Consider the following 24,702-nt stretch of genomic DNA (forward strand, 5'->3'; position numbering starts at 1 on the left):
CCGAGGGGATCCAGGGCATGCACAGCCGGAGCTCAGATGCAGCAGCTCCAGCCTCAGCTTGGAGCAAGGGACGTTGTCCCCATGGCATCTTATCTGGACTACCTTGGTTTGGGCCTCAGGCCTCCTGGCGGTTGCCACGGGGACTTTCCTCAAGCACAGGTCTGACTGCGCCACTCCTCTACTCAGTAAACTCCGGTGACTCCCCATCCCTCCAAGATCGGAGGCAGCTTCTCAGGCCAGCATTTCCAGCCTCAGTCATCACACACTCTGGTCCAGCCACACTGGCCTCATCTGTCCTGGCAGAGGCCATTCTGTCTGTCCTCTCTCCTCCCCTCTGCCTCTTTTTTTAAGACCCTGCTTCCCTTCCCAGCGTGGGCAGGTGCCTCTTGCTCGGCCTTCCTTGATCCCTGCCCCTTCCTCTCCCCGCCAGCTGCTCTCCACAAAAGGGGCGTTGATTTCATATATTCTTATGTCCAGTTTTTCTCGCTAAATGATGTCAGCCCTTTGAAGCCAGGGGCTGTTTCCTTGTAGTCCCAGTGCTTGGCACAGTGAATAACAAACACACAGTAGGTGCTTAATGGATGCTGATTGATCATCCTGGGGGTCACTGGCCCTAGCTCTCCCACACCATAGTCTCCTCTCAGGGGCCATCCCCCACCCCCAAAGGTCAGAGGCTGCGGCCACAAGGAAGGGGGTGAGGCATGATGGAACTGGCCCTCTCTGGCACTCTGGCCTCACTGTCCCCAGTATAGAGATGAGATGGGGTCCCAGCCAGGGAAGGGGGAGCTTTATTGAGTACAGCCACTGGGGAGATGTCTTAGGTGATGGGTGTCCCTTATCTTGGGAGGAGGACATTTATTAGGAGAACTGGGGTGAGGGGGTCAGGGAGTCAGCTCAGGGGCCGTCCGAAAGAGAAAAGGGTCAGATGTTGAAATGAATACTTGGCTGGGGAGTGAGGGGAGAGGGGGGTGTGAGGGAAGGGGCTGGGGGTCAGAGGTCACTCTCCCCATAGAGGGCACTCGAGAAGGCCACATAGTCCAGAGCACCGGAGGGAGCCCCAGGCCCAGTGTAGGGGACCATGCGGCGGATGCAGTATTCAGCCTGCTCGGGTGGCAGCTCCCGCCGCAGCTCCTCACTTGTGATGTAATTCTGCAGGAGAGAAGGGGTCAGGTCACATCCCAACTGACTCCACTCCCAGGAGCAGAGGGCTTCCAGGACCAAAGGCTAGGTGCCCCTGATGGGGGGAGGGGCCCAACCCAACCCCCATCCCCAGACACATACCTTGTCTCCTGCCAAGATCCTGAAGGAGGCGACCACCTGCTCTGTAGTGTCTGTTTCGGCTGTCTCTCGGGTCATGAAGTCAATGAAGGCCTGGAAGGTGACGACCCCGGCTGCATTGGGGTCCACCATAGTCATGATTCGAGCAAACTCGACTTCCCCCTACAGAGGCAAACCCGCAGTCAGTCAGTCAGTCATTCGATCCTCCCTTTTAAAAAGCATTTATTAAGGACCTACTATGTGCCAAGCACAGTGCTAGGCAACGGAGATACAAAGATGAAATGGCCTCTGTCTTCAAGAAGCTTATACTCTGGGGGTGGCTAGATAGCACAGTGGATAAAGCACCAGCCCTGGATTCAGGAGTACTTGAGTTCAAATCCAGCCTCAGACACTTGACACTAGCTGTGTGACCCTGGGCAAGTTACTTAACCCCCATTGCCCCGCAAAAAAAAAAAAAAAAAAAAAAAGAAAGAAAAAGAAGCTTATACTCTAGGGCGCCTAGGTGGCACAGTGGATAAGAAACAGGCCCTGGATTCAGGAGGACCTGAATTCAAATCCGGCCTCAGGTACTTGACACTAGCTTTGTGACCCTGAGTAAGTCACTTAACCCTCATTGCCCCACCAAAAAAAAAAAAAAAAGCTTATACTCTACTGGGTGGGAACAACATGGAAAAAGTAATGGGGGGAAACCATGAGAAGCTGGGGGGATCAAGAACAGCCTCATGGAGGAGGGGGCATATTGGCCAAACTGGAAAGGAGAGATGAGGCATAGAGGCACAGCTAGTGCAAAGGCTTGGAGATGGGAGATGGATGGTTGTGTGTGGGGGAGCAAAAAATGCAATTTGGCTGGAACGGTGAGCATGTGATGGAGAGTAATGGTGACGAGCCAGGAAAGCCAGGGGGAAGAGTGAAAAGTTAAGACGGCTTATTTGATCCTAGAAGCCAGCAGAGGGGAGCCACTGGAGCCTCTTGAGTAGGAGAGGACGGGGGTCAGACCTGTGCTTCAGGCATGTCAGGCTGTATGAAGGAGGGCTACGGGATAGGCCACCGTGGGGTCCCACTAGAGGGCTGGGAGAGTTGTGTGCAGAGGGGCTGAGAAACGCTCACCAAGTCATAGCCCATGGAGATGAGACAGGCTCGGAAATCATCTGGTTCCATCATCCCATTCCGTTTCTGTGATTGGCGGGGAGAAAGTCAGGCCTTGAGCCCCTGGGCCTCCCCGGCCCCCCACTGCCCACAGACCCAAGGGAGAGCACCCTCTTCTGCCCTGCCCGCCCTTCCCCCTGCTCCAGTCAGGACCCTTTTCTCACCCGGTCAAAGTGATTGAAGGAGGCCCGGAATTCATTCAGCTGTTCTTGGCTCAGGCCCTTGGCATCCCGAGTCAGCACCTGGTTCTCCACCTCATTGATGGTCCGGGCGATGGAGGTGAGCAGCTGTTCCCAGCCCACACGGATATGCTAGAAGGAGGACAGGAAGGGGAGATCAAGGCACTTCAGGCCTTAGCAGCCAAGGCATATTGGGAAGAGCAGATGTCCCAGGTCCCTTGCAGCTTCAAAATCTCTGGAGGCAAGAGATGTGGATTCCAGTTCGGACCATACTTCCCTAGGTTTCCTTAGTTTCCTTCTCCAGGCCTCATTTCTCTCTGACATTCCCTGTTCTAAGGCCCTGCCCAGCTCTCACATATGTTGTTCTAAGGCCCTTCTGAGCCTTGCTATTTCCCTACCATCTAGGCTTGAGGAAAGTCACCAACCCATTCGCAGCCTTTGTCTCCAAAATCTGGGTTGTACCCTAAGGAGCTCAAAGACAGCAAGGGAAGGGTCCCATCGGTGCCCTGTGCTTGGGTAATCCCTCAATCAGCAAGCCTTGTCGAGTACCTGTCGAGCTTCAAGAGCTAGAGTCAAAGTAGGTGCCCATGGATTGGATGGGAATAGCTGAACAAGAGGTAACCTAACGGGACTGTACCAGAAGCAGCTATAAAATGAGGAATTCAGAGAATCATGGGAAGACTAGCTCAGAGCTAAGTAAACAGGGAGGATGTTATGACTGCAGAAATGTAAAGGAGAACAATGCCAAAACTCTGATTAAATGTCAGGACCAATCTTAGTCCCAGAGGGCAGATGATGACACCTCTATCCCTCTTCTCACTAGACAGGTGGAGGACTATGGGTACTGAATGCTGCATATGCTGTCAGCCTAGGTCATCTCAGTGGTCAGTTTTGCTTATCTGTTTTTGTTTTAAGAGCAAGTTATATGGAGCAACTAGGTGGTGCAGTAGATAGAGCACCGGTCCTGGATTCAGGGGGACCTGAGTTCAAATCCGGCCTCAGACACAACACTTACTAGCTGCGTGACCCTGGGCAAGTCACTTAACCCCAATTGCCATACACACACACAAAGAGCAAGTTATATGGGGGGGGGGGTAGGGGGGATGCATCAGTGGGAAATTAACTATAGTATTTGCTTAATGTCATTTGCCTTAATAAAAAATGATATTATCACTGGTACCCACCCAGACCTGTCCACTTTAGTCCCCTCCTCCCTCTCCCTCCTCCTCCTTCTCTTCCCTCTTTCTCCTCCTCCTCCCCCTCTTCTTTCTCCTTCCTCTCTCCTCCTCCACTGATTCTCTTCCCCTCTCGCTCTGCTCCCACACCAACCTCCATGCTGTAGACAGTGTGTTTGTTGTCAAACACCAGACTCTCCTGTAGCAGCTGGTGGTCACCCTCCAGCCGGTCTATATTGTTCGTACAGTTGATGATTTTTTTTTCCTGCTGCCTCAGTCCTGCCATCTGGTCCTCTAGGGAGCCAACCAGCCCCACTGCCAGTCGTCCAACTTCCTGCAAGGGCCAAAGGCAGGGTCACCCTAGGCAGAGCTGGACCTAGGGTGGGCAACTAGAGATCTGTCCTCAGGCACCAACTTTGGAGGGCACTTCTTCCCATGCAGATGCCTCTACTGTCATGCTCTCATGGGATGATCAATGTCATCAGAAGTTGGATTCTCTGGATGGTTTTACCAGACTGTGTCTCTATACCCCATGTCACAAGTCCAGGTCTGGACTTGTACGCCAAACCTTTTGTGGAGTGCCAGGAACCAGGGGGGAGGGGCTTGCTTGCCCGGTGGGATCATGAGTCTTTCCCACATCCCAGGAGAGCCCTCCCAGGACCATCCTGCCCCGGCCCCTGCTCTCTTTCCAGGTCCCAAGGGCTGCCCTGGGTCTACCATCTGAGTTCTTCTCCAACATAGGACTTGGGTCCTGAGGTCTGTTTCTCCTCAAGTCTCCTCCAACTGAATTTTCCCTAGCCACCAAAACTCCCCTTAAACCCTGCTGCATCCCCAGACCCAGGTCCTTCCCCATAAGAGAGTAAGACCACCCTTGCCCAGGCCAAGACTGTGGCACCGATATCTAGGGTCATTCCTTCCAAAGAAGGGCCAGGGTGGGCCCTACCCTCATCCCCACACACCAGTTCTCCACACCTCTATTTTTCCCTGAATCCAAGGGCCAATGGCATTGGCCTGGGCTGCAAACTGTCTGCGGAGCCGCTCATTGGCCTGCTGGCGGGCCAGTTCTTCCTGCAGGCTCTGGTCACGGCTGGGCACCAGCTTCCGCACCTGTGCAATCAGGAGGCTGGGATCAGGTGGGTTGGGGGCAGGGAAGGAGGTCACACTGTGCGTGGACTGGTCACATTGTGTGTGGGCTGGTTGCACTGTATGTGGGCAGGCCCTGGTGGGTATGTGGGAAGGGGAGGGAGAGGGGATGCCCCTTTCAGGTCCTCCAGCTGCTAATGCCGTGCCCCTGTCAGACCACCTTCATCTACTCTGCCTGGAGCTTGGACTTGCTTACATGTGCTTAGTAGTGTGCCTGGCACACAATAAGTGCTTTATCAATGCTTGTTGACTGATGGCAGAAGCCTCAGGGGTAAGGGAGGTATATTCTCCAGCCTTAGAGGACCAGGCCCCAGCCTGACTGCTCTGCTCACCTTCAGCAGGACACACACCTCTGGGCTGCAATCACCCCTGGTCAATCAATGCACAAACACTTACTAATCACCTACTGTGTGCTATTGGGGAGATAAAGGCCAAGAGAGTCCCTGCCCTCTAGGGCACTTTGGGTTGTACTGGAGAAGCAAGGGGAGAAGGTGGGGGCAGACATCCTGGCTCTGACTCTCCTTAGCTGGGTGACCCTGGGTGGGCCTCAGTTTGCCTGTCTGTTAAATGAGCATAAGATTCCCTACCTCAATGTTTGAGGGAAAAAGTGCTCTGTGTAGTGTAGTATAAAAGGCAAAAAGGGCCGATTAAACTTTATTTTTCAAAGAATGATAGAGACAGGTGCCAAGCAGAAGGATCTGTGGGAGAATGACCCCAAAGCCAGAGGGCAGGCCAGCAGGGGGCCAGAACAGGAGGGCGACTCAAGCTCAGGAGGCATCTCCCATTGACCCATGACTTACCATTTCCCACTTGGAGGTGATGTCCTGGGGTGTGAGGTTAATATAGGGGTTGGTAATGGTCAGGCGCAGCCCATAGGTCTGACAGATCTTCTGAATCTCCCCCTGAATGCCCAGGATGGCACCACGCTCCCGGTCAGCCTCAGGCAGAGTGGCCTTGAACTGCTCATGGGCAGTGATGAGGCTCTGAGGAACAGCAGGAAGGGGAGAAGCTTAGGAACAAACATCTGCCCCCCACCCTATCTTGACACCCAAGGGCCTAAATGGGGAAGCGGGTTACCTAATGAGGCGGCAGGACTTGATGCCCTCTGAGGCCCTAGGAGCGATTCTTCGGGATAACGTAAGGAATCCTGGGGGTGAGAAGTCTGGGCTGGCTAGGAGGGGTGGCAGACTGGCATGTGGGGGTCTTGTCCTACAAGATGGGGTCCCTGGCCACTTTCTTCCTGGCCCTGAACAGCCCATTTGGTCCCAGGGCACTCAGACTTGGGGAAGCCCACGCCCTAAGTTGAATTCGCCCCCCCCCCCCCCCCACACACACACACATCAGAGATGTGGAGAGAAATGCTTAGCGACAGCATGAGGACCAGCCAGCGGGGCCATCGGAACTCCTACAAACGCATTGTATCACCTCCGGCAGCTGCCGGGGACCAGCTTCTTGCAGGGTATTGAATTAGCAGAGGGGCGAGGAGAGAGGGAGCCAAGCACCCTCGCCATAGGCTGGCTGAGCTGTCAATCTGTCTCAGGACAGCCGGTGATTGGAGGACAGCCAAGTAAAAGCCAGTTGCTGACTGACAGCTCAGTCAGCCAATAACATTGGTGGAAAGAGAAGGCGGGCAGGGTCTCCTCCCTTTGCATTGTATAACTATTTCTGGGACATTGTTAGGGAAAAAGTCCTGCTGTCCCTGATTGACCCACCTGGGTCTCCTCCGCCGAATGCACCAGCCACACGTCCTGCAGGTCCTCCACTGCCCCATCCAGCCAGTTGTTGAAAGGGGCCGCCCGTCGGGCAAACTCCAGCTGCAGCTGGTCTATGGTTTCCAGAAGTTTCTCCATCCTCTGGAGGAGGGGGCAGAAGAGAGGCAGACGGGAGGATCGGGCAGCCACCCTCCGCCCTCCCTCTGCTGCCCGCTCCCGGCCCCTCCGTCACCTCCAAAGCATCCCTCCTCTTCTGGGTCAGGGTCCCCAGGGAGTCCCACTGGTCACAGATGGTCTGACAGCGGCTGTTCACTGAGGCTGCCTCGTGATAATCCAGTTCACTGAAAGGGGCGAGGCACCCATTGACCCCCCAGGCCCAGGGTGGCCCTGGCTCTGGTCCTGAGCCCCCTTCCCCCTCCATGATTTATATGCTGATGGAGATGCCACCACCTTAGGGTTGGGACACCCGGGTTCCACTCCTGCCCAGGGCTTACTTGGTCTTGCCCTGGGCAGGGTTATAGCAACCCACCCCCCATCAGCCTGGGTTCGAATCCTGACTGCCACTTACTAACCTTTACCTTCTTATTTACGATGAGCAGCTTGGACTAGACAGCCCTGAGGTACCTTCTAGCCCAGAGCCCCAGGGTCCAGGTTATCCTTCTGCCAGGAGCCTGTCCCAGCCCTCCGTAATCCGAATGCCTTCCCTCTGCTGAGTAACTCCAACTCATCCTGTCTGTTACAGCTTGTCTGTCCAAAGTTGTTTGCACGTTGTCTTCCCTTCTAAACTGGGAGCTCCTGGAGGGCAGGGGCTGTTTTTGCCTTTCTTTGTAATCCCAGTGCTTGGCACCATGCCTGGCACATGGTAGGTGCTTAAGAAGCACTACTTGACTTGACTACCCAGGTACCTGGCACATAGTAGGCACTTTAAAAATGTTTGTTACCACCTATCTGCAAAATCCAGATAGTGACAATAAAAATAGCTAACACTCAGGTAGTGGTGACTCCCTGCAACTAGGACTTGCAGAACGGGTGGTGATCTGCACTGGTAGAGGGAATTTCCTCAATGGGAGTCTTTGATGCCCATGAAATCCCTGGTTGGGGCCCCCAGCAGTCCAGGCAGAGCTGGGTCTGGAACCCCTGCCTCTGACTTCAATGTGACTTTATCGGGCACAAGATACAGTGCCTGGCTTTGAGGGGCCCTGTCCTCAAGGAGACTGCATTTTCCTGGAAGTATACAGGTAGCAGAGCTGGATCTGGGTTCGAGTTCTCTGTGTCCAAAGCATTTTTTTGCTACCTTCCCAATGTGTGAGGGCCTAAGAGCCTGGTCATTGTAACTCCTCCCTCCCCCCCCCCCCAAAGAGTAGAGAAACCAGCCCAGAGTCTATGAGTCAATAAGGGGGGGAATGGAGGGTGGGGAGGGGTGCCAGGGAAGCCCCCCAAACTGTGTCTGGAGGCAGGAGTCATGGGACAATGAGCTGAAGAGCAGGATCCTGGAAGTCCAGGCAGGAGAGGGTGACACCCAAACTGAGGAGGAGGAGGGAGGGGACGGGCAGGCCATACTTGAGTTCTTGGGCAATGGCAGCAATCTGCTCCACGCGGTCTTGGTGGGCGGCCAGGTCACTCTCAAAGGCCTCGTGCCGCTTCAGCAGGGCCCGCACCTCCTGCAGCGAGGCTGAGTCATAATCGCGCTGGCTCAGCATGTCTTCCTTTCCTGGGGAGGGAGAAACTGATGGCCCCCAGGTCCCCACCCATGTCAGAGAAGTCAGAGGGCATGAAGGCCAGAGGGGACTGTAAACATCACAGGGTCCAATCCGGCCATTTACAGAGTGACAAACTCTGGTCCAGAAGGGGGACGGGATTCTTCACCCAAGGCCATGAGGCTGGTCAGTGGCACAGGCAGGACCCCACCCAGGCATCCTGATGCCTCCTCTGGGACTCCTCCTTTCCCACTGTGTGGTCCGGGCGACTGTTATTCATTATACAAATTATGTTTATCAGAACCATTGACAGGTATGTGCCAGAAGCACAGACATGCACAGCTGGAAGGACCTCGGTGGCCAACCCACACCCAGAAAGGAATATCTACTGTCTCATCCCCAACAAGCTGCCATGGCACCTTTGCTTGAATACTTCCAGTGACGGGGAGCTCACTGCCTTCTGAGGCAGCCCTTGGACTTTGGAATGCCTCTAATCGCTAGGACATTTTTCCTGACATTGATACTAAGTCATCTCTCTGCGACTTCTCTCCAGCTCCTGGCTCTGCCCCTGGGCCCAAGCAGAAGATGCCTGGTCTCTCTTGTACGTGAAAGCACTTCAGATACTTGAAGATGGCCTGCTGTTATGTCTGCCCCTCCCCGCCCAAGTCCTCTCTTCAGCTAAACCTTGTACAGCTTGGGCTCCAGGCCCTTCCCAGTGCTGGTTGTACTGCTCTGGACACTGTCCAGTTGGTCCTTGTCCTTCCTGAACTGTGGTGCCCAGGCCTCCTGTCAGAGGAGAGGATAGCCTAGCCTGGCACATAGTAGGTGCTCAATAAGCACTACTTGGCTTCTATACTCACCTGGACCCAGCCCCTCCTTAGATCGCCTGATGATGGTGTCAATCACCAATTTCCAAGGAATCCTGGGGCTGGACTGGAGTCTGAGATGCGACTTAGATGAAGTCACAGACAGATGGGGGCTATGGGGCACTGGAAAGAGAGCTGGGCTTGGAAGGACTGGGAAGACCTGGGTTCAAATCCTACCCACTCCTGATATTTATTAGCTGTGTGGTCCCAGAGAGGTCTCTGAGCCTTGATTCCCTCATCTGTAAAGTGGAGACGATAATCCTTGTTGTTTCTGCCTGGCAGAGTTGTTGTGAAGATCAAAGGAAATGACCTGTGTAGAGTCCTCACAAACCCTAAAACATTAAGACGCCCTCAGTGCCGCGGGTGACTCTAGACCTGGATTGCAGGGAAGACACAGACCTGCTTTGGATGAGGGAGGGCCCTGCCTGCTTCCTGGGGTAAAATCACCCTCCTCCTCTGACCTTTCCCTTCAGCCTCTGGGGCAACGGTCTTGGGATTCTGTGCAAGGTGATGGAGCGGGTGCCTCATGCCCCTCCAGGCTCTTACCCCGCGTCCAGGCCTCGTGCAGAGACGCCTTCTGCTGGAACTTCTCTGCCAGATGTTGTAGGCGCTGCAGCCTCCGGATCTCGGCCAGTAGCCAGTCCTCATAGCCTTTCTCGGCCTGCTCCAGGCCCCGCCAGGCATTGGCGATGTCCTGAGGAGGGTGAGAGGGGCTCTCCTGCACCCCTGGCCGGCCCTGCCGGATCCCTCCCTGATCCCCCCCAGCCCCCAGCAGGCCCCGGGCCCTGGAACTCACTGAGACCAGCTTGCCCTCCGAGGGCATGAAGGCAGGCCGGTGGCTGAGCCGAAGCTTGGTTTGCAGCGTGTTAAAGTTAATCTCCAGCTGGCATTTCTCCTGCACACGGGGTGGCTTGTGTAGACGCCGGTACTCCCGGAAATCCTCTAGCTTCCGCTGCATGGCACTCATCCTGGGCTCGCTGGTCCGGTTCTCCAGCCAGGGCACTGTGCGGCGGATCCATTCCAGCAACTGGGGAAGGATGGGTGAGACATGAGCAGGGGCCTGACTTACCTGAGGCTTCCCCCATCTGTGCCACACCTCTGATTGGGCTCCCTCCTCAGTAGATCAGAAGCTTGTGGAGAGTAAGGGCCACTAGCTTTCTGTCTTATGCCCCCATGGCCTTACGCCTTGTGGGTAATTAAAAACAGACTCCCTCTTTTTCTAGCCCTTCCCATCCACCCAATCCAGAACTTTCTTACTCAACAGGTCAGGCCACATTGCTCCCCACTCAAGATGCTCAGAGGCTCCCTTTGCTTCTAGGATGAAACACAGGGTCCTCTGTAGCTGGCCCCAGCCTGGCTTTCCACCCGGCATGCTCTCTATAGCCTGGCCAGACTGGACTTTTGGCCATTCCTCAGCCATCTCCCTGAGGCTGCATCCTACCTGGCTGAATTTCAACATGCCATACCCCAAGACTAGAATGGACTGCCACGGAGCCTGCTGACATCTCACTCTTCTGTCATGGCCCAGCCCAGGTGCCATCTCCTCCATGAAGCCTTCCTGGGCTCTCCTGACTATAAATGATCTCTCCCTCGCTAAACTTTTCATTTCTCCTGTACATTTAACACATTCTGCTTCATACCATACTGATCTATCCCATTCCTTCCCCATGAGACTAGAAGCCCCTTGAGGGCAAGCCTGTTGTCTCATTTCACCTTCCTTTCCTCGGCACCAAGCATGGGTCTGCACAGGGCTGGGGATAGGAGACCCCAGGGTGAGAGGCGGATGGCAGGTCAAATCTAGAGGGGTCAGGAAGAAGGCTGAACCAGCCAATGGCTTGGTCAAGAAGGAACGGGATGTCTGTGAGATGGAAGCAGGAGGACCCTACGCTTGCCAGAAGCTTACCGACCCAGAAAAGCAAGGAATTGGATGGGACCCCCCCACTCGTCAAGGGCCCGAAGACACCCACCTCGCTGGCCAGCTTCTCATATTCTTCCATCAGTTTTTCATTCTCCTGGTTCACTGCCAACACCTTACAGATCCTGTTGGCGGCCGTCTCAGCCTGTGATGAGGGGGCTGGCAGTCAAGATTCCCCAAGCCTCTTTCCAGGCCCCATCATCCCCGCCCCCCGCAAAGGTCATAAGATCCTGGATCTCTGCCAGGAAGGGATCTCTAAGACAATCAAGTCCCTCCCACAGAAGATCCCAGAGAGGGGAAGGGACTTGACCCAAGGACTTCTGGGAGATATTCAGTCAAGTTACTTTGACCAAGGTCTATGAAATCTTGTTTAATGTTGTGTCTCCTGATTGTCCTTGTACCCTAACTCCCTACCAGGCCTCAGGTGCCCTGAGGGCATAGTGTTCTGCATGTAGCAGGTGCTTAATAAATGTCTATTGAGTGAAGGAGTGAAGGAATGCAGGAGGAGTAGGGGCCTCATTCCCCAGAACCCAAGTCCTACAACTGTGGGGTGCCCTTGGGGTTTGAAGCAGAGCAGGTTAGCATTAGTACATGGGACCGGTTTTCTGGAGAGGGTAGCAGTCAGGAGGAAAGAGGACAGAGCTAGGCCTAGCTACACGGGGCTCCATCCCTCATCTGGAGGAGATATCCTGGGGACATCCGTGCTTTCTATGTAGATCCTTCCAAGGGACAGATGGGAGCAGGGAGGGTTGGGTGGGGTTGGGGGGACCTGAGGCAAACCAGCCCCATCATGTTCCCTTTTACAGACTCCCAGAATTCTAGAGCTAGAAGGGACCTTGTGCAGCTCTCTCACTTCACACAGGCAAGTGGAGGCCAAAAAAGAGGAAGTGACTTGCCCAAAGTCATTCGGGGAGTTAGACTCAGGGTTTGTTTTTTTTTGGTTGGGCAATGGGGGTTAAGTGACTTGCCCAAGGTCACACAGCTAGTAAGTGTCAAGTATCTGAGGCCTGATTTGAACTCAGGTCCTCCTGACTCCAGGGCTGGTGCTCTATCCACTGTACCGCCTAGCTGCCCCCTAGACTCAGGATTTGAACCCAGGTTTCAAGACTGGAAGTTTAGGGTTCTCTCCATCACATTGCCCACTGGGCTAGAGGCGTCTTTGTATCCTCGGCATTCAGCATGGGACCACAACTCCTTCCAGCCTGGTTATATTCCATGGAAACCGGTCCCTGCACTGTACAAAGCAATACTAACTTGCCTTGCTTCAAATCCCAAGGGGACCGTGCAAGTCCAGTAGGCATTAATTCCAGTGGTTAATGAATGAGTAATTAGCATGATTATTCACCTTTAGTCATGCTCTGCAGCCTTCAAAATGCTTACCTCACAACACCCTTGTGAAATGGGCACTGAAAGCCTTATTCTCCCCATTTGATAGATCAGGAAACTGAGGCCCCAAAAATAAAGTAGTGGCTTTCCCAAGATCCCAGAATTTGAACCCAAGGCCTTGGAAACAGCCTGTTCCATGTTCAACACTACTGACCAGCCCTTGTCCCAGGGGGCCTTGTACCCCTGCCCCTGGGCCTTATCCAGTTCTCCCCCAGCCCACTCACCTGCCCCCAACTCTACCTCCACTCCTGTCCCCTCCCTCCCCCACCTGAGCCCCCGGCCCCTTCACCTGCTCGGCCCCAGCAAAAGCATGATAGAAGCAGGATACGTATGTCATGACAGCCTTCTCATCCGGCTTGGGGGTGTTCACAATATCTAAGGGAGCAGGAAAGGGGGTGCTTAAAGTGCTGCCTCTCCCCCGTCCTTCTCTCTCTCTCCTTTCTGTCTGTCCCTTTCCCTCTTTCTGTCTCAATCTCCCCTGTCTCTCCCTCCCCCTTTCTCTTTGTCTCTCCCTCCCCCATTTCTCTTTCCCTCTGTCTCTCAATCTCTCTCCTCCCTCCCTTCTGTCCCTCCCCTTTCTCTTTGTCTCTCCCTCCCCACATTTCTCTTTCCCTCTTTCTCTGTCTCTCAATCTCTCTCCTCCCTCCCTCCCCCTTTCTCTTTGCCTCTCCCTCCCCCATTTCTCTTTCCCTCTGTCTCTCAATCTCTCTCCTCCCTCCCTTCTGTCCCTCCCCTTTCTCTGTCTCTCCCTCCCCACATTTCTCTCTCCCTCTTTCTCTGCCTCTCAATCTCTCCTCCCTCCCTCCCTCTCTTTGTCTCTGTCCCCCCACCCCAGTAGTTCCCTATCATTGCATCTTATTCCCTGTGCATGAGCTCTTGTGTTGTTTCTCCCCTAACTGACCATCCTCTCTGTGAAGACGGGGCTTGGTTTTGTTCCCCTGCCACCTTCCCCCTGCCCACCCAGCACCTCTCCCACAAAGTAAGGGTGAGCCCTTCTCGTTTGTTGATCAGCTTGTTGATTCCCAGCCCCGGGATCACTCTCACCTTCTGCATCCAACATTTTGGGGATGTCCAGATACTTCTCAGCTACCTCAAAGGCGGTGTTCAGGTTGCCAATGGGGTCATCCTGGGGGGAGAGTGATTGTCAAAGGCAGGTCAGAGGTCAAGCTCAAGGGAGGGGACGGCAGGTCAAGGTGAAATACAGTCTGGGGGTAATGGAGAAGCCCTGAGGTGTAGGGGGTGGTCCAGCAGGAGCCAGATGCTGGCTGGGTCGGGGGCCCCACCTTGCGCAGTTTGGCGTAGTCAATGAGGTCGGGGCGGTGCCGGTGGATGAGAGCACAGAGGGCCAGGCCATCCTTCCAGCTGGGGTAGAGAGAAAGTGAGGTTGGAGCCCTTCCCCCACCTTGAAACTTTGATTCATGATTCCTACCTGAGCCAAGGAGCCATTGAGTTCTGAGATAGTTCAGCCCAATGCATCCTGCCACCCAGGGCAGGAGACCTGGGTTCAAGTCCTGGTTCCACTAAGGATTCACTGCATGGGCTTGGAAAAGTCCCTCCCCATCTCCTAGGTTGAACTAGATAACCTCTAAGTTCCTCCCCCTGAGCTCTGACATTCCAGGTCCTAAGAGCCCTTCCAGATCTGATATTGTAGGTTCTAAGGGCCCTCCCAGCCCTGACATCCCCTGTTCTAAGGGCCCTCCCAGCTCTGACACTCCAGGTTCTAAGGGCCCTCCCAGCCCTGACATCCCCTGTTCTAAGGGCCCTCCCAGCTCTGACATCCCCTGTTCTAAGGGCCCTCCCAGCTCTGACACTCCAGGTTCTAAGGGCCTTCCCAGCTCTAACTCTCCATGGCTCTAGCCAGCTCCTTCACTGGTCACTCTAGGGACAGTGACCCAGCCAGGTGTTTGGGTCCTGGTAGTGACCTGGTATGGAAGTTTTGCACATTCACGTTCCGATAGGGTGCAGTCTTTCGTTGACACCACAGGAGCAAGCCTTCTTTGGCCGAGGTCTCTGGGAGGAGGCAGAGGAGAGGGGAGGCATGTGAGGCAGGGAGATGGGTCAGCAAAGTCAGCAGGGCAGCCCCCCCTACTCAGCCCTGGCCTCACCTTCCACAGAGATATCCTGGATGGCAAATCGAAGGATGATGGTCCAGATCATTCCTAAGGTCATCTTCAGGTTCCCGTCCACAATCTCTGGAGGGAAGCGTCAAGCCAGGGGGAGAGGAGATTTAGCCAGAGCCTCCCCTCCCTCCCTCCCCTCCTGCAGGCCTCAGCCTGGGCACCTCACCTTCAGCCCCAATGGACACAAGCTTGACCCCTTTGCTGGCGATGAAGTCCAGGGCCTTGTTGACATTGGCAATCTTGTGGAAGCGCATCTTGCCTTTATCTGGTCTGGGCAACCTCTCCCCTGGGATATGGGAAAGAACCAGGATCACAGGAGACCACCAAAGGTCACAGCCATTCCAGTTCAATTCCAAAATGTTATTATTAAACACATATTGTGTGCTTGGCATTAAGGATAGAAGGATGAAAAAATGCCAGTCTCTGCCCTCAGAAGGCTTACACTCTAATAGAGGAAGTACAGATTGGACCTGCTATTTCACTGATATTAGGCTCTCCCCAGGTAAGGAAATGGCTCCTACCAATTCGGGTCAGCACCTTGGAGAGCTGCCTCGAGCTGAGGGGCCAAACACTAAGCCTAAACATGTGGCCTCAAGACTCTTGAGTGCTTTGGAACCAAAAAAAATCTAACTGAGAAATATTGAACAAAATAAGTAAAACCACAATAAAACAAAGATTATGTTAGTATGATTTAGTGGCCTCCATTTCTAATTGAGTTTGACACCCTGGTCTGGACCACTGAGAAGTTAAGAGACTTGCCCAGGGTCATACAGCCAGGACGTGGCTCTATCCATTAGACCATACTGCTTTTTTTGTGGGGGGGGAATGACATCACTAGATAATATATGAAATACATGGGAGTCTACTTGCTAAGACACACAGGAACTATATGAACACAATTATAAGACACTGTCTTTAAAGATATGGATCTAAATACCTGGAAAAAGATGAATTGCTTATGGGTAGTCTGAGCCAACATGGTAAAAATGACAGTACTACTAAATTACTTATTTGATTCCATGCTGATTGAACTACTTAAGAATTACTTTACAGGGCAAGAAAAAATAATAATGAAATTTATCCAGAGGAACAAAAGGTAAAGAATTTCAAGGGAATAATGAAAAGAAAAATGGGAATGAAGGAGGCCTAGCAGTACCAGATCTTAAACTCTACTACAAAGCTGCAATTATCAAAACAATTTGGTATTGGGTAAGAAATAGAAGTTGGTCAATGGAACCAGTTAGGTGTATAGTATAGAAAGGAAAATGAGTACAGCAACCAAGGTTTTGTCAAACTGAAAGATACCAGCTATTGGGTCATGAATTCACTATTAGACAAAAACTATTAGGAAAACTGGAAAGTGATCTGGCAGAAACTATGTATAGACTAACATTTCAAACCATATAAGCTGTAATGTAACAGATATAAAGCATGCTATCATAAACAAATTAGAAGAGCAAGGAAAAAAATAAAAGTTTCAGATTTATGGAAAGAGAAAGCATTCATGACCAAAAGGAAAAAGAAAATCAAAGATTAAAATAATTTGAATGGGGGTAGCTAGGTGGTGCTGTGGATAGAGCACCAGCCCTGGAGTCAGGAGTACCTGAGTTCAAATCCGGCCTCAGACACTTAACACTTACTAGCTGTGTGACCTTGGGCAAGTCACTTAACCCCAATTGCCTCACTAAAAAAAAATAATAATAATTTGAATGACATAAAATTTAAAAGTTTTTGTATAAAGCCAAATTCATCTAAAATTAGAAGATAAGCAGGTAACTGGGAGAAAATCTTTGCATCAAATTTCTCTAATAATTGTCTCATTTCTAAGATAGGTAACTGATTCAAATGTATAAGAAAAAAGTCATTCCCTAATTGATAAATGATCAAAGGATATAAATAGGCAATTTTCAGAGGAGAAATCCAAGCTATCAATAACCATATGAAAAAAGGTGTTCTAAATCACTAATAATTAATGAAATTCAAATTGAAGCAATTCTGATATAATACCCCACATTCCTAAAATTGTCAAAGTTCACCAAAAAAGGGAAAAATCAATCCTGGAGGAGATAGAGGTATTTGAATGCACTGTTGGTGGAGATGTAAATTAATTAGTCCAGCCATTCTGAAAAGCAATTCAAAACTATGGCCAAAAAGCCATTAAACTGTGCATACTCTTTGACCTAAGGATATCATTACTAAGTCTATACTCCAAAAAGACCAAAGAGAGAAGGAAAAGAACCATATGTATAAAAATATTTATAGGGGCTGCTAGGTGGCACAGTGGATAGAGCACCGACCCTGGAGCCAGGAGTACGTGAGTTCAAATCCAGCCTCAGACACTTAATACTTACTAGCTGTGTGACCCTGAGCAAGTCACTTAACCCCAATTGCCTCACTAAAAAAAAAATATTTATAGCTGACCCTGGGCAAGTCACTTAACCCCTGTTGCCCTACAAAAAAAAGGTTGTGTTTTTCCTTCTTTTTAATTGAGGGTACAGAGAGGTAAGAGAGAGAGAAGGTGAATATTCATTAATTGAATAAAATAAAATAAGCTTTTAAAATATATATTGCATAAATAGCTATGAGACAAGTTTGAAGATGACAAAGTGGAGGAAAAAAAGAAAATGACTCTTTTCTTTTGTATTTTTGAGAAGGAATTCAGAAATCACAGAACTATGATTTGCTGCTCACTGTGGGGAGCTTCCAGTGTGGAAATTCCCTCTACTCATGCAGATTAGTGACTATTCAGTAATTGAGAGTCTTAGGGGATGTTTGGGGGCACTGGGAGGTTCCTAGGACTTGTTCAGGGTCACCCTGCTGGTATACGTTAGAGGCAGGTCTTCCTGGCTCAAGGCCTGCCATTTGCACTAAATGCATAGAAGTGGTCACCCAGGGCAGCCTAATAAAGCCATGGATGTAGGACCTGTTTCACTTCTGCTTGGGGGGATGGGAGGAATCCTCATGGTGGAGCATCATGACATATCCCCCCACCCCCACCCCTACAGTGAGCCCCAAGGAGCAGGGCTGCCTTGGCCCACCCCTCCATCCTCATGGCCACCTGTAGCTCCCACTTCTCTGCAGTCCAATCCCTTCCAACCCCTGCCGTCACAGAGCCCCATGCCAGCCCCTCTGCCTCTTGCTGATCTCTGAGAGTCTGAGAACATCAGTTCCCCTTGGCTCTTGCCCCACTCCCTTCTTACCAGAGATGACTTCCAGGAGCAGCATGAGTTTAAGGCCATTGCGGAAGTCCTCTTCAATGTTCTCAATCTGCGTCCCGGCTTTGCGTAGGTGAGAGTTACACCAGGCTGTGAAGGTCTGGGAACAGAGGACAGAAGGAAGCACTCGGACCTTCTTACTGGTAGACAGTGCACTAGGCTCACTTGCCTTACAACAGCCTGTGGAAGCAGTTTGTGGGAGTCCTAGCACCCATTGGACAGATGGACAAACTGAGATGCAGAGATGGAAATGAGTTGCCCCCACTGCCACATCAGCAGAGGACCTGGGTTTCTATTCTGGTTCTCCTACTTAGTACCTGGGTGACCTGAGGCAGTCCAGTGAATCTCTGTGGCTCTGAGTTTCCCCATCTGTCCTCCAAGGTCCATTCCCATCATCTCTGATCTCAGGAGTGGCAGACCTGGGCTCATTATGTAAATGCTGTCACTGTGCTGGCTTCTGGAGCCACAAGAAAGACAGAATCAGTCACTGGCTTCAAGGAGAGGAAACATTAAGAAAAGAGAAGAAATGAATATGAATGATACCAAGATAGATATAAAGTGGCTGGGTGGGAGCACTAGCAGCAGGAGGGCACAGGATGGTCTTGATGCAGAAGGTGGGGCTTGGGCTGAGCCTTGGAGGGAAACCAGGGCTTCTCAAAGGAGAGGTGAAGAGAAAGAGCATTTTCATCACTGGGGACAGCAAAGGCATGGGGTCCAAAGATGGGGCAATGCGGGCAAGGAACAAGAAGCCCAAGTGAAAGAGAGTGCTATATAACATAAAGAAAATACAGGTTGTGGGTGGCTTTTTAGTGCCACCCTGAGGAATTTAGATGGGCTGCTAGAGAAAACAGGGAGCAGCTTGGGAGCAGACCAGACTTTTGGGAAAACACCTTGGCAGCTGTTAGAGGATGCATTGGAAAGGAGAGAGACTTGAGACAGGGAGACCAACTGGGAGCTTATTGCAATTGTCCATGTGAGAGGTGATGAGGGCCTGCCTTGGAGTGGGGGAAGGGTGACAGCATGGGCAGCAAGAAGGAGGTGGATGTGAGAGATGTAAATAACAAGATCTGGCAACTGCTTAGCTATATGGGATGAGCAAAAGTGGACAATTGAGGATGGCTCCAAACGTGTGGACCCAAAGACCTGTGCCCAACATAAGTATGGAAGTTCAGAAGAGGGATGGCTTTGGGAGTCAAGAGAATGAGTTACATTTTTTAAATGTTGAGTTTGAGAAATCTACAAGACATCCAGTTGGAAATGTCCAGAAGGCAACGGGTGATACTAGAAAGAGGTTAGGGCTGGGGATATGAATGTGAGAGTTATAGGATCATAGATAGAGAGCTTTGGTTTTGTTGTTCCGTCATTGTTTCAGTTGTGTCTGACTCTCTATGATCCCATTTGGGCTTTTCCTGGCAGAGGTACTGGAGGGGTTTGTTGGTTCCTTCTCCAGTTTATTTGACAGATGAGGAAACTGAGGCAAGCAGGGTGAAGTGACTTGCCCAGGGTCACACAGCTAGTAAGTGAGGCAGGCCAGATTTGAACTCAGGAAGAAGAGTCTTCCTGACTCCAGGCCTGAGCCCTACCCACCACACCACCTGCTGTCCCTGAAGCTAGAAGGGAACTTGTAGGTCATTGAGTCCATCACCTTCACTTTATAGGTGAAAAGATGAAGGCAGGGAGATATTAAGGACTCATCTGGGGGTCATGAAGCTAGTAAGTGTGTGAATCAGATCTTTCTTAGCATAGTCCGTAGCCTCTACTCCACACTTCCATAGAGTCCTGTTCGGGGAGATGGTAACTAAACCTGTGGGAGCTGATGTGGTAATTAAGAGATCATTGGTGGGCAGCTAGGTGGCATAGTGGATAGAGCACTGGCCCTGGAGTCAGGAATACCTGAGTTCAAATCCAACCTCAGACACTTAATAATTAGTAGCTGTGTGACCTTGGGCAAGTCACTTAACCCCAATTGCCTCACCAAACAAAAAAAAAAAGAGAGAGAGAGAGAGCTCATTGGTAACTTTGGAGAGAGCAGTGTCATTTGGGTAATGAGGTCAGAAGCCCCATTACAAAGGGCTGGGAAATGAGTGGAAAGGGAGTGGAAGCGATGAATATGGACAATTTTTTCCAAGGAGTTTGGCTGAGAAGGGAGGAGAGATCCAGTTCTATAGCTTGAGGTAATAAGTAGAGCCTTGTGAAGGTTTTTCAAGGATGAGGGAGATTTGGGTACATTTACAAGCAGTGGGGAAGAAGAGATTGAAGATTAAGGAGAGGATGACTGAGGTGACAATCTGCTGGGGGAGATAGAAAGACGTGGATCTGTTGTTGTTTGTCCTTTACTCCGGAAGAGGACCAATGGCACCAAGTGGGTGATGTGACTTGCAAGTGAATTGGATTTAAGTGTGGCAGAGCTGTGAAAAGTCATTAGCCTCACTCTCCTCCAGAACCATATGATTCCAGTGGCAAGACATAAGTCAAAACAGCTGGTAATGACCGCCTGAGGCCACCCCCCTCCCCCACCTCCCAGATGCAGTGGGAGACCTTGGTCTTTTTAGCTAAGGTCTTTCCCAGGTCTCAGTTTGTCTGAGGAGGGCATGGATCTAGGGCACATGTAAAGGAGCTGGCTGTGGTAAGGAGAAAAGCCACTTCACATTTCAGAGGCTGGCGTAAAGAAGGAGAAAATAGGGGATAGCAATGGGGGTGTAGAGAAGGGGAAAAGGGAGTGTGTGGCAAAAAAACCCCTTCTTTTCCCAGTAGACTATGAAGCTAGATCCTCAGTTGAAGGGAGGTGCAGGAGGCTTGAAGAAAGAAGATAATTTTTTGCATAGCAGCAGTGGAGAGTAGAAGACAGAATCACTTAGGGAGGACTCAAAGAACTGCCTTGCTGCAGTGAGGGCCCATGTGAGATGAGACAACATGGACCCAGTGAAATGTTTCTCTGCTGCCTGTGAACAGGATTGGAGGAGGCAGACAGAGGGTGGTAGAAGTTGAGGGCTGGGGACTGACAAGGCTTGGGATTGGAGAGCAAAATATAGAACATCAATTGATCAGTCATGCTTGGTATAAGATACAAGTGAGGGCCTGGTGGCCTAAAGGGATGTGTGATTGGGAAAGGAGAGCACCTCCCACTGGCCCAAAGCTGCCTTACTTATTGGCAAATGGTTGTTTGCATCTGGACCCAAGAGTCAAAACAAGGAGTCTCAGCGTCTTGTGCAGACTCAGGCAAGCAGCGGCAGGGAGCTGATGGGGGGGGGGGGGAGTGTCTCTGAGGACAGAGATCATGGGATTGGAGGGGGCCAGGCTTCTCAAAGAGGGCTGGGTTTGGGGTGGAGAAGACTGAGCCAGACAACAAATGTATTAGGGAGAAGAGAGAGTAATCAGGAGGTCCATCCATGAGAGTAGCAAGGACACAGGCAGGATGAGTGAGGGGGCTGAAAGTGGTCCTGAGGAGGTGGTCCATGGTGCTTCTTCCTGGACCCATGTCAGGGGTGTGAGAGAAGGCATAGCAGCCTCAGAAAGAGGGGGTCAGTGGGCACAGGCACCTTCAGGAGAAAGCTAGCTGGCTGTGAGTGCCAGGAGGCAGTGCCAAGACGAAGGGGAGTTTGTTGATCAGATGGGTGCAGAGGTGGGCAGGGCTGCAGAGGGTTAGCACTAAGCTGGACTGGGGGAGGGTTTTCATGGGGGTGGGTGGCTAAACCTGACTTACAGGGATTAGAGAAGTCCAGGAGGAATCTGCTGGCCTTGGGACTTGGGGAGGATCAAATACAGAGCAGCTAAATTGGCTTGGGGACACAAATGGAGTGATGCACAGGGACCTGGGCAGATTTGGCCTCTGAGGGGCCCCTCCCAGAGACAGGAATGAGTGAAGGGAGGAAGGTTGACTCTGGACAAACAGGCTGACCCTTTGCTCTATACTGGGCAATGGGCTCAGTGCTACCCCACTTCAGCGCTCACCCACGCCCCAGAATCACCTTGGCCTTCTTCTGGAGTGAAAGCCTTAGCCTAGTCACTTCCTGGGAAACTCCTTGAGGCAAAACATGGAGCAGAGGAATCCCCACCTCCAAACTTCAGGCTGTTTTGGAAACAGGTTTGGCTCGAGGGTGGGGTTGGGGACACCTTCCCAACTACCCTAAAAGGTCAGGATTCAGCAGCGATTTCTACACCCCTTCTTTAGGCTCCCCTAAGGCGCTGCCTCAGCAGAAAGTGTCCATCTGGTCAGAGGGTCAGGTTACTCCGTAAGGAAACCCGGGCATCCCCTCCCCCTCAGTTTCTACCTCTGGGAGACCTGATGCCCCCCCATCCCAGCCCTGGATAGGGAGGACTGAGAGCTAGAAGCTGGGGTCCCTGGATTGGGGCAAGAGCAGTGCTAGAATCCCCTGAATCCTGGCTCTGCCACTGACTAGACATGAGACCTGAACACCTGTTGAATGAGGGGTCTGGACTAAATCGTGGTCCCTAAGGACCCTCCCAGCTCAGACATTCCTCACCCAGTGTTCTAAGGTGCCACCCATTCTCTTGTTCTCTATGCTATGGGCCATGCCAGGCTCTGGCCAGGAGAAAAGCATAGGAAGGCTCTGTGGAATGGGGGTGGGGTGTGGCTGCAGTGATTCCAGAGCTTCAAGGGTGGGGCACAGGGATCTATTTAACCTCTTGGAAGGAGGGAGGGGGCATCCTCTAACGGCTCTTGCTTTCCCCCTCCTCAGACCCTGCCAAGTTTAGTTCCTCCACCAGAGCTCCTGATGGAGCAAACCCTGGCGCCTGCCCGGAAGAGGGGGAGCCAGGCTGTCCTGAACCACCGTGCAGAAAAAGGCGTCGAGGCAGGCTTGGGAATGCCAGTTGGAAGGGAGGGGTGTTTCCTGTAACCCCCTCCCAGGCCCCCCATTCTCTCTTGCAAGAAGCCAGGAGGCGCCGGGTCCCAGGCCCTGGCCGGTTGCCCTCACCTTCCGCTGTTGCTTCTCCCAGGCGGGGTCCAGGAGCAGGTCTCGGTCCCAGTCCTCTTCTTGTTCCATGTACTCCCCGTCCCCGTAGGGACCCTGGACTTCGCCCAGGCCCTCAGGCTGCAGCACCATCATCATGCTCACGTCCTGTGCTTCTGCCCTGGCTCGGCCCGGCCCCCGGGCCCTCGACGGCAGGCCCCATAAATACCTCCCGGTCCTGGGATCGGGTTCCCGCTAAATTTGGAAATGAGGGAGGGGCCAACTGAGGGAGGCCAAGGGAGGGAACGAGGATGCCTGGGTCCCGGGCAGGCTAGGGGCGGAGGGGAAAGGGCAAATCTGGGAGGCAGATAATCCCCTGACAGCTCCACTCCCAAGCCCAGAAAAACTTCGAAAATGTTTGGGGATCCAGTCGCCTCGAAAATGTTTTGAGATCATTGGTCCAAGGAAGCCCCGGGGGCGGGGCTCTCAGTTTGGCTAGGCTTTGCTTAATCCCCCTTCCTTCACACATCTAAATTGGAGGTGGGGGTGGGGGGAACGACCCGTCAACCCATTTCTTAGACAGAGAAATCCAGGCATAAGGAAATGCTTTGGGTGGGTTTTGTTTTTTCCTGGAACAGGAGGGGCCCGAATGTCTGGGAAGGTGTGGGAAGCCAGAGTCTGGGTGCTAATCCTGGGGATGACTGCCGAGCCAGCTGGATGCAGTACGGGCTATTAATACTGCTCTGGCTTAGGGCTATCGTCCCAGGGAATGTGCTGAGGCAGGCAAGGCCTGCACTCGGCTACAATTACATCCCCTCTGCTTCCGAGGGAACGAGGGGTAGGCTAAGCTTTCAGATGAAGGACCCCTGTGACAGCACATAGCTGCCCTCAAAACGAGTCCATCCCAGACCAGAAGACTGACCCATTTGGCAGATGTAACTGCTGAGTGACCTTTGACAGATTGTCCAGAAGGGAGAGGTCAGGCAGGACTGGAAATGGACAAAGGGCACACACATTTTCAAAGAAGTGGAGTCTCCCAATTGGAGACGGATGAGCAAGGCGTCCACACCTGGCAAAATCATTGAAGAGATGACTGGTGAAATCTAGAAAAGGAGGCAGCAATCACAAATAGCCACAAATGTTTCAGCTTGCACCAGGCTGGCCAGATTTACCCATTTTCTTTTTTGACAGGTGTCATGGGGAAAATAGGGTAGGGGGTTAGGGGAAGGGATAGGGGTTTGGGGTCCTTAGGAATTTCTCTTTAAAGAATTACACCAGGGCAGCTAGGTGGTGCAGTGGATAGAGCACTGGCCCTGGAGTCAGGAGGACCTGAGTTCAAATATAGCCTCAGACAATTAACACTTACTATCTGTGTGACCCTGGGCAAGTCACTTAACCCCAATTGCCTCACCAAAAAAAAAAACAAAACAAAGAAAAAGAAATATATTGTGGGGCAGCTAGGTGGCACAGTGGATAAAGCACCAGCCCTGGAGTCAGGAGGACCTGAGTTCAAATGTGACCTCAGACATTTAACACTTACTAGCTGTGTGACCCTGGGCAAGTCACTTAACCCCAATTGCCTCACTAAAAAAACCCAAACAAACAAAAAAAAGAATTACACCGTGGGCACTACTAGCTGCAGGGGCCACCCACTAGCTGCACACTAGGGTGCCTCCTTCTCATGAGAAGGAAATAAAGAACCTTTGCCACATCGCTGTTGAGTTCCTGAGAATTATCGAGAAGAGGATGTTTTTTTCCCTCACAATTGGAGGTCCCACCGAGATTTAAGGAGCTCCTCTATGTTCCAGCACTCCCAGCAATGGTTTGAGCCCAGAGGGGGCCCGCCCCCAACTCCTGAGTCCAAGGAACTTAGCAGAGACATCACAAATGCAGGGTGGAGCATGCTTACCAAGGGGAAGGGACTTCTGGCCCAGATTCCTCCTTTTGAGTTTCCAGC

The 24,702-nt window shown here is 52.1% G+C and overlaps 1 protein-coding gene across 1 annotated transcript; it reads right to left on the minus strand.

Annotated features, from left to right (window-relative positions):
- Positions 1-758: 758 nt before the first annotated feature.
- ACTN3 (actinin alpha 3) lies at positions 759-22,942 on the minus strand. The gene is made up of 21 exons (XM_043973177.1): positions 22,770-22,942; positions 17,818-17,932; positions 14,784-14,903; positions 14,603-14,689; positions 14,420-14,507; positions 13,781-13,859; positions 13,542-13,623; positions 12,787-12,872; positions 11,164-11,256; positions 9,993-10,223; positions 9,743-9,890; positions 8,194-8,344; positions 6,866-6,974; positions 6,634-6,774; positions 5,722-5,904; positions 4,751-4,885; positions 3,933-4,112; positions 2,589-2,735; positions 2,386-2,451; positions 1,282-1,440; positions 759-1,149 (listed from the first exon to the last, which is right to left on the minus strand). The coding sequence occupies exons 1-21, from the start codon at positions 22,902-22,904 to the stop codon at positions 991-993; spliced, it is 2,694 nt and encodes an 897-aa protein (XP_043829112.1). The 5' UTR covers positions 22,905-22,942; the 3' UTR covers positions 759-990.
- Positions 22,943-24,702: the final 1,760 nt, after the last annotated feature.

This window comes from Dromiciops gliroides, chromosome 6 (genome assembly GCF_019393635.1).
Source record: "Dromiciops gliroides isolate mDroGli1 chromosome 6, mDroGli1.pri, whole genome shotgun sequence".
Taxonomy (NCBI): domain Eukaryota; kingdom Metazoa; phylum Chordata; class Mammalia; order Microbiotheria; family Microbiotheriidae; genus Dromiciops; species Dromiciops gliroides.

Bases quoted from the DNA above. Each gene is read 5' to 3' on its own strand.
- ACTN3 (XM_043973177.1), bottom strand. From the start codon at position 22,904: ATGATGATGGTGCTGCAGCCTGAGGGCCTGGGCGAAGTCCAGGGTCCC. The intron at 6,975-8,193 runs GTATGGCCTGCC...CGCCCCTTTCAG, and splicing joins GCCATTGCCCAAGAACTCAA to TGAACTGGATTATCACGAGG. The intron at 6,775-6,865 runs GTGACGGAGGGG...CCCCTCCTCCAG, and splicing joins AGAGGAGGGATGCTTTGGAG to AGGATGGAGAAACTTCTGGA.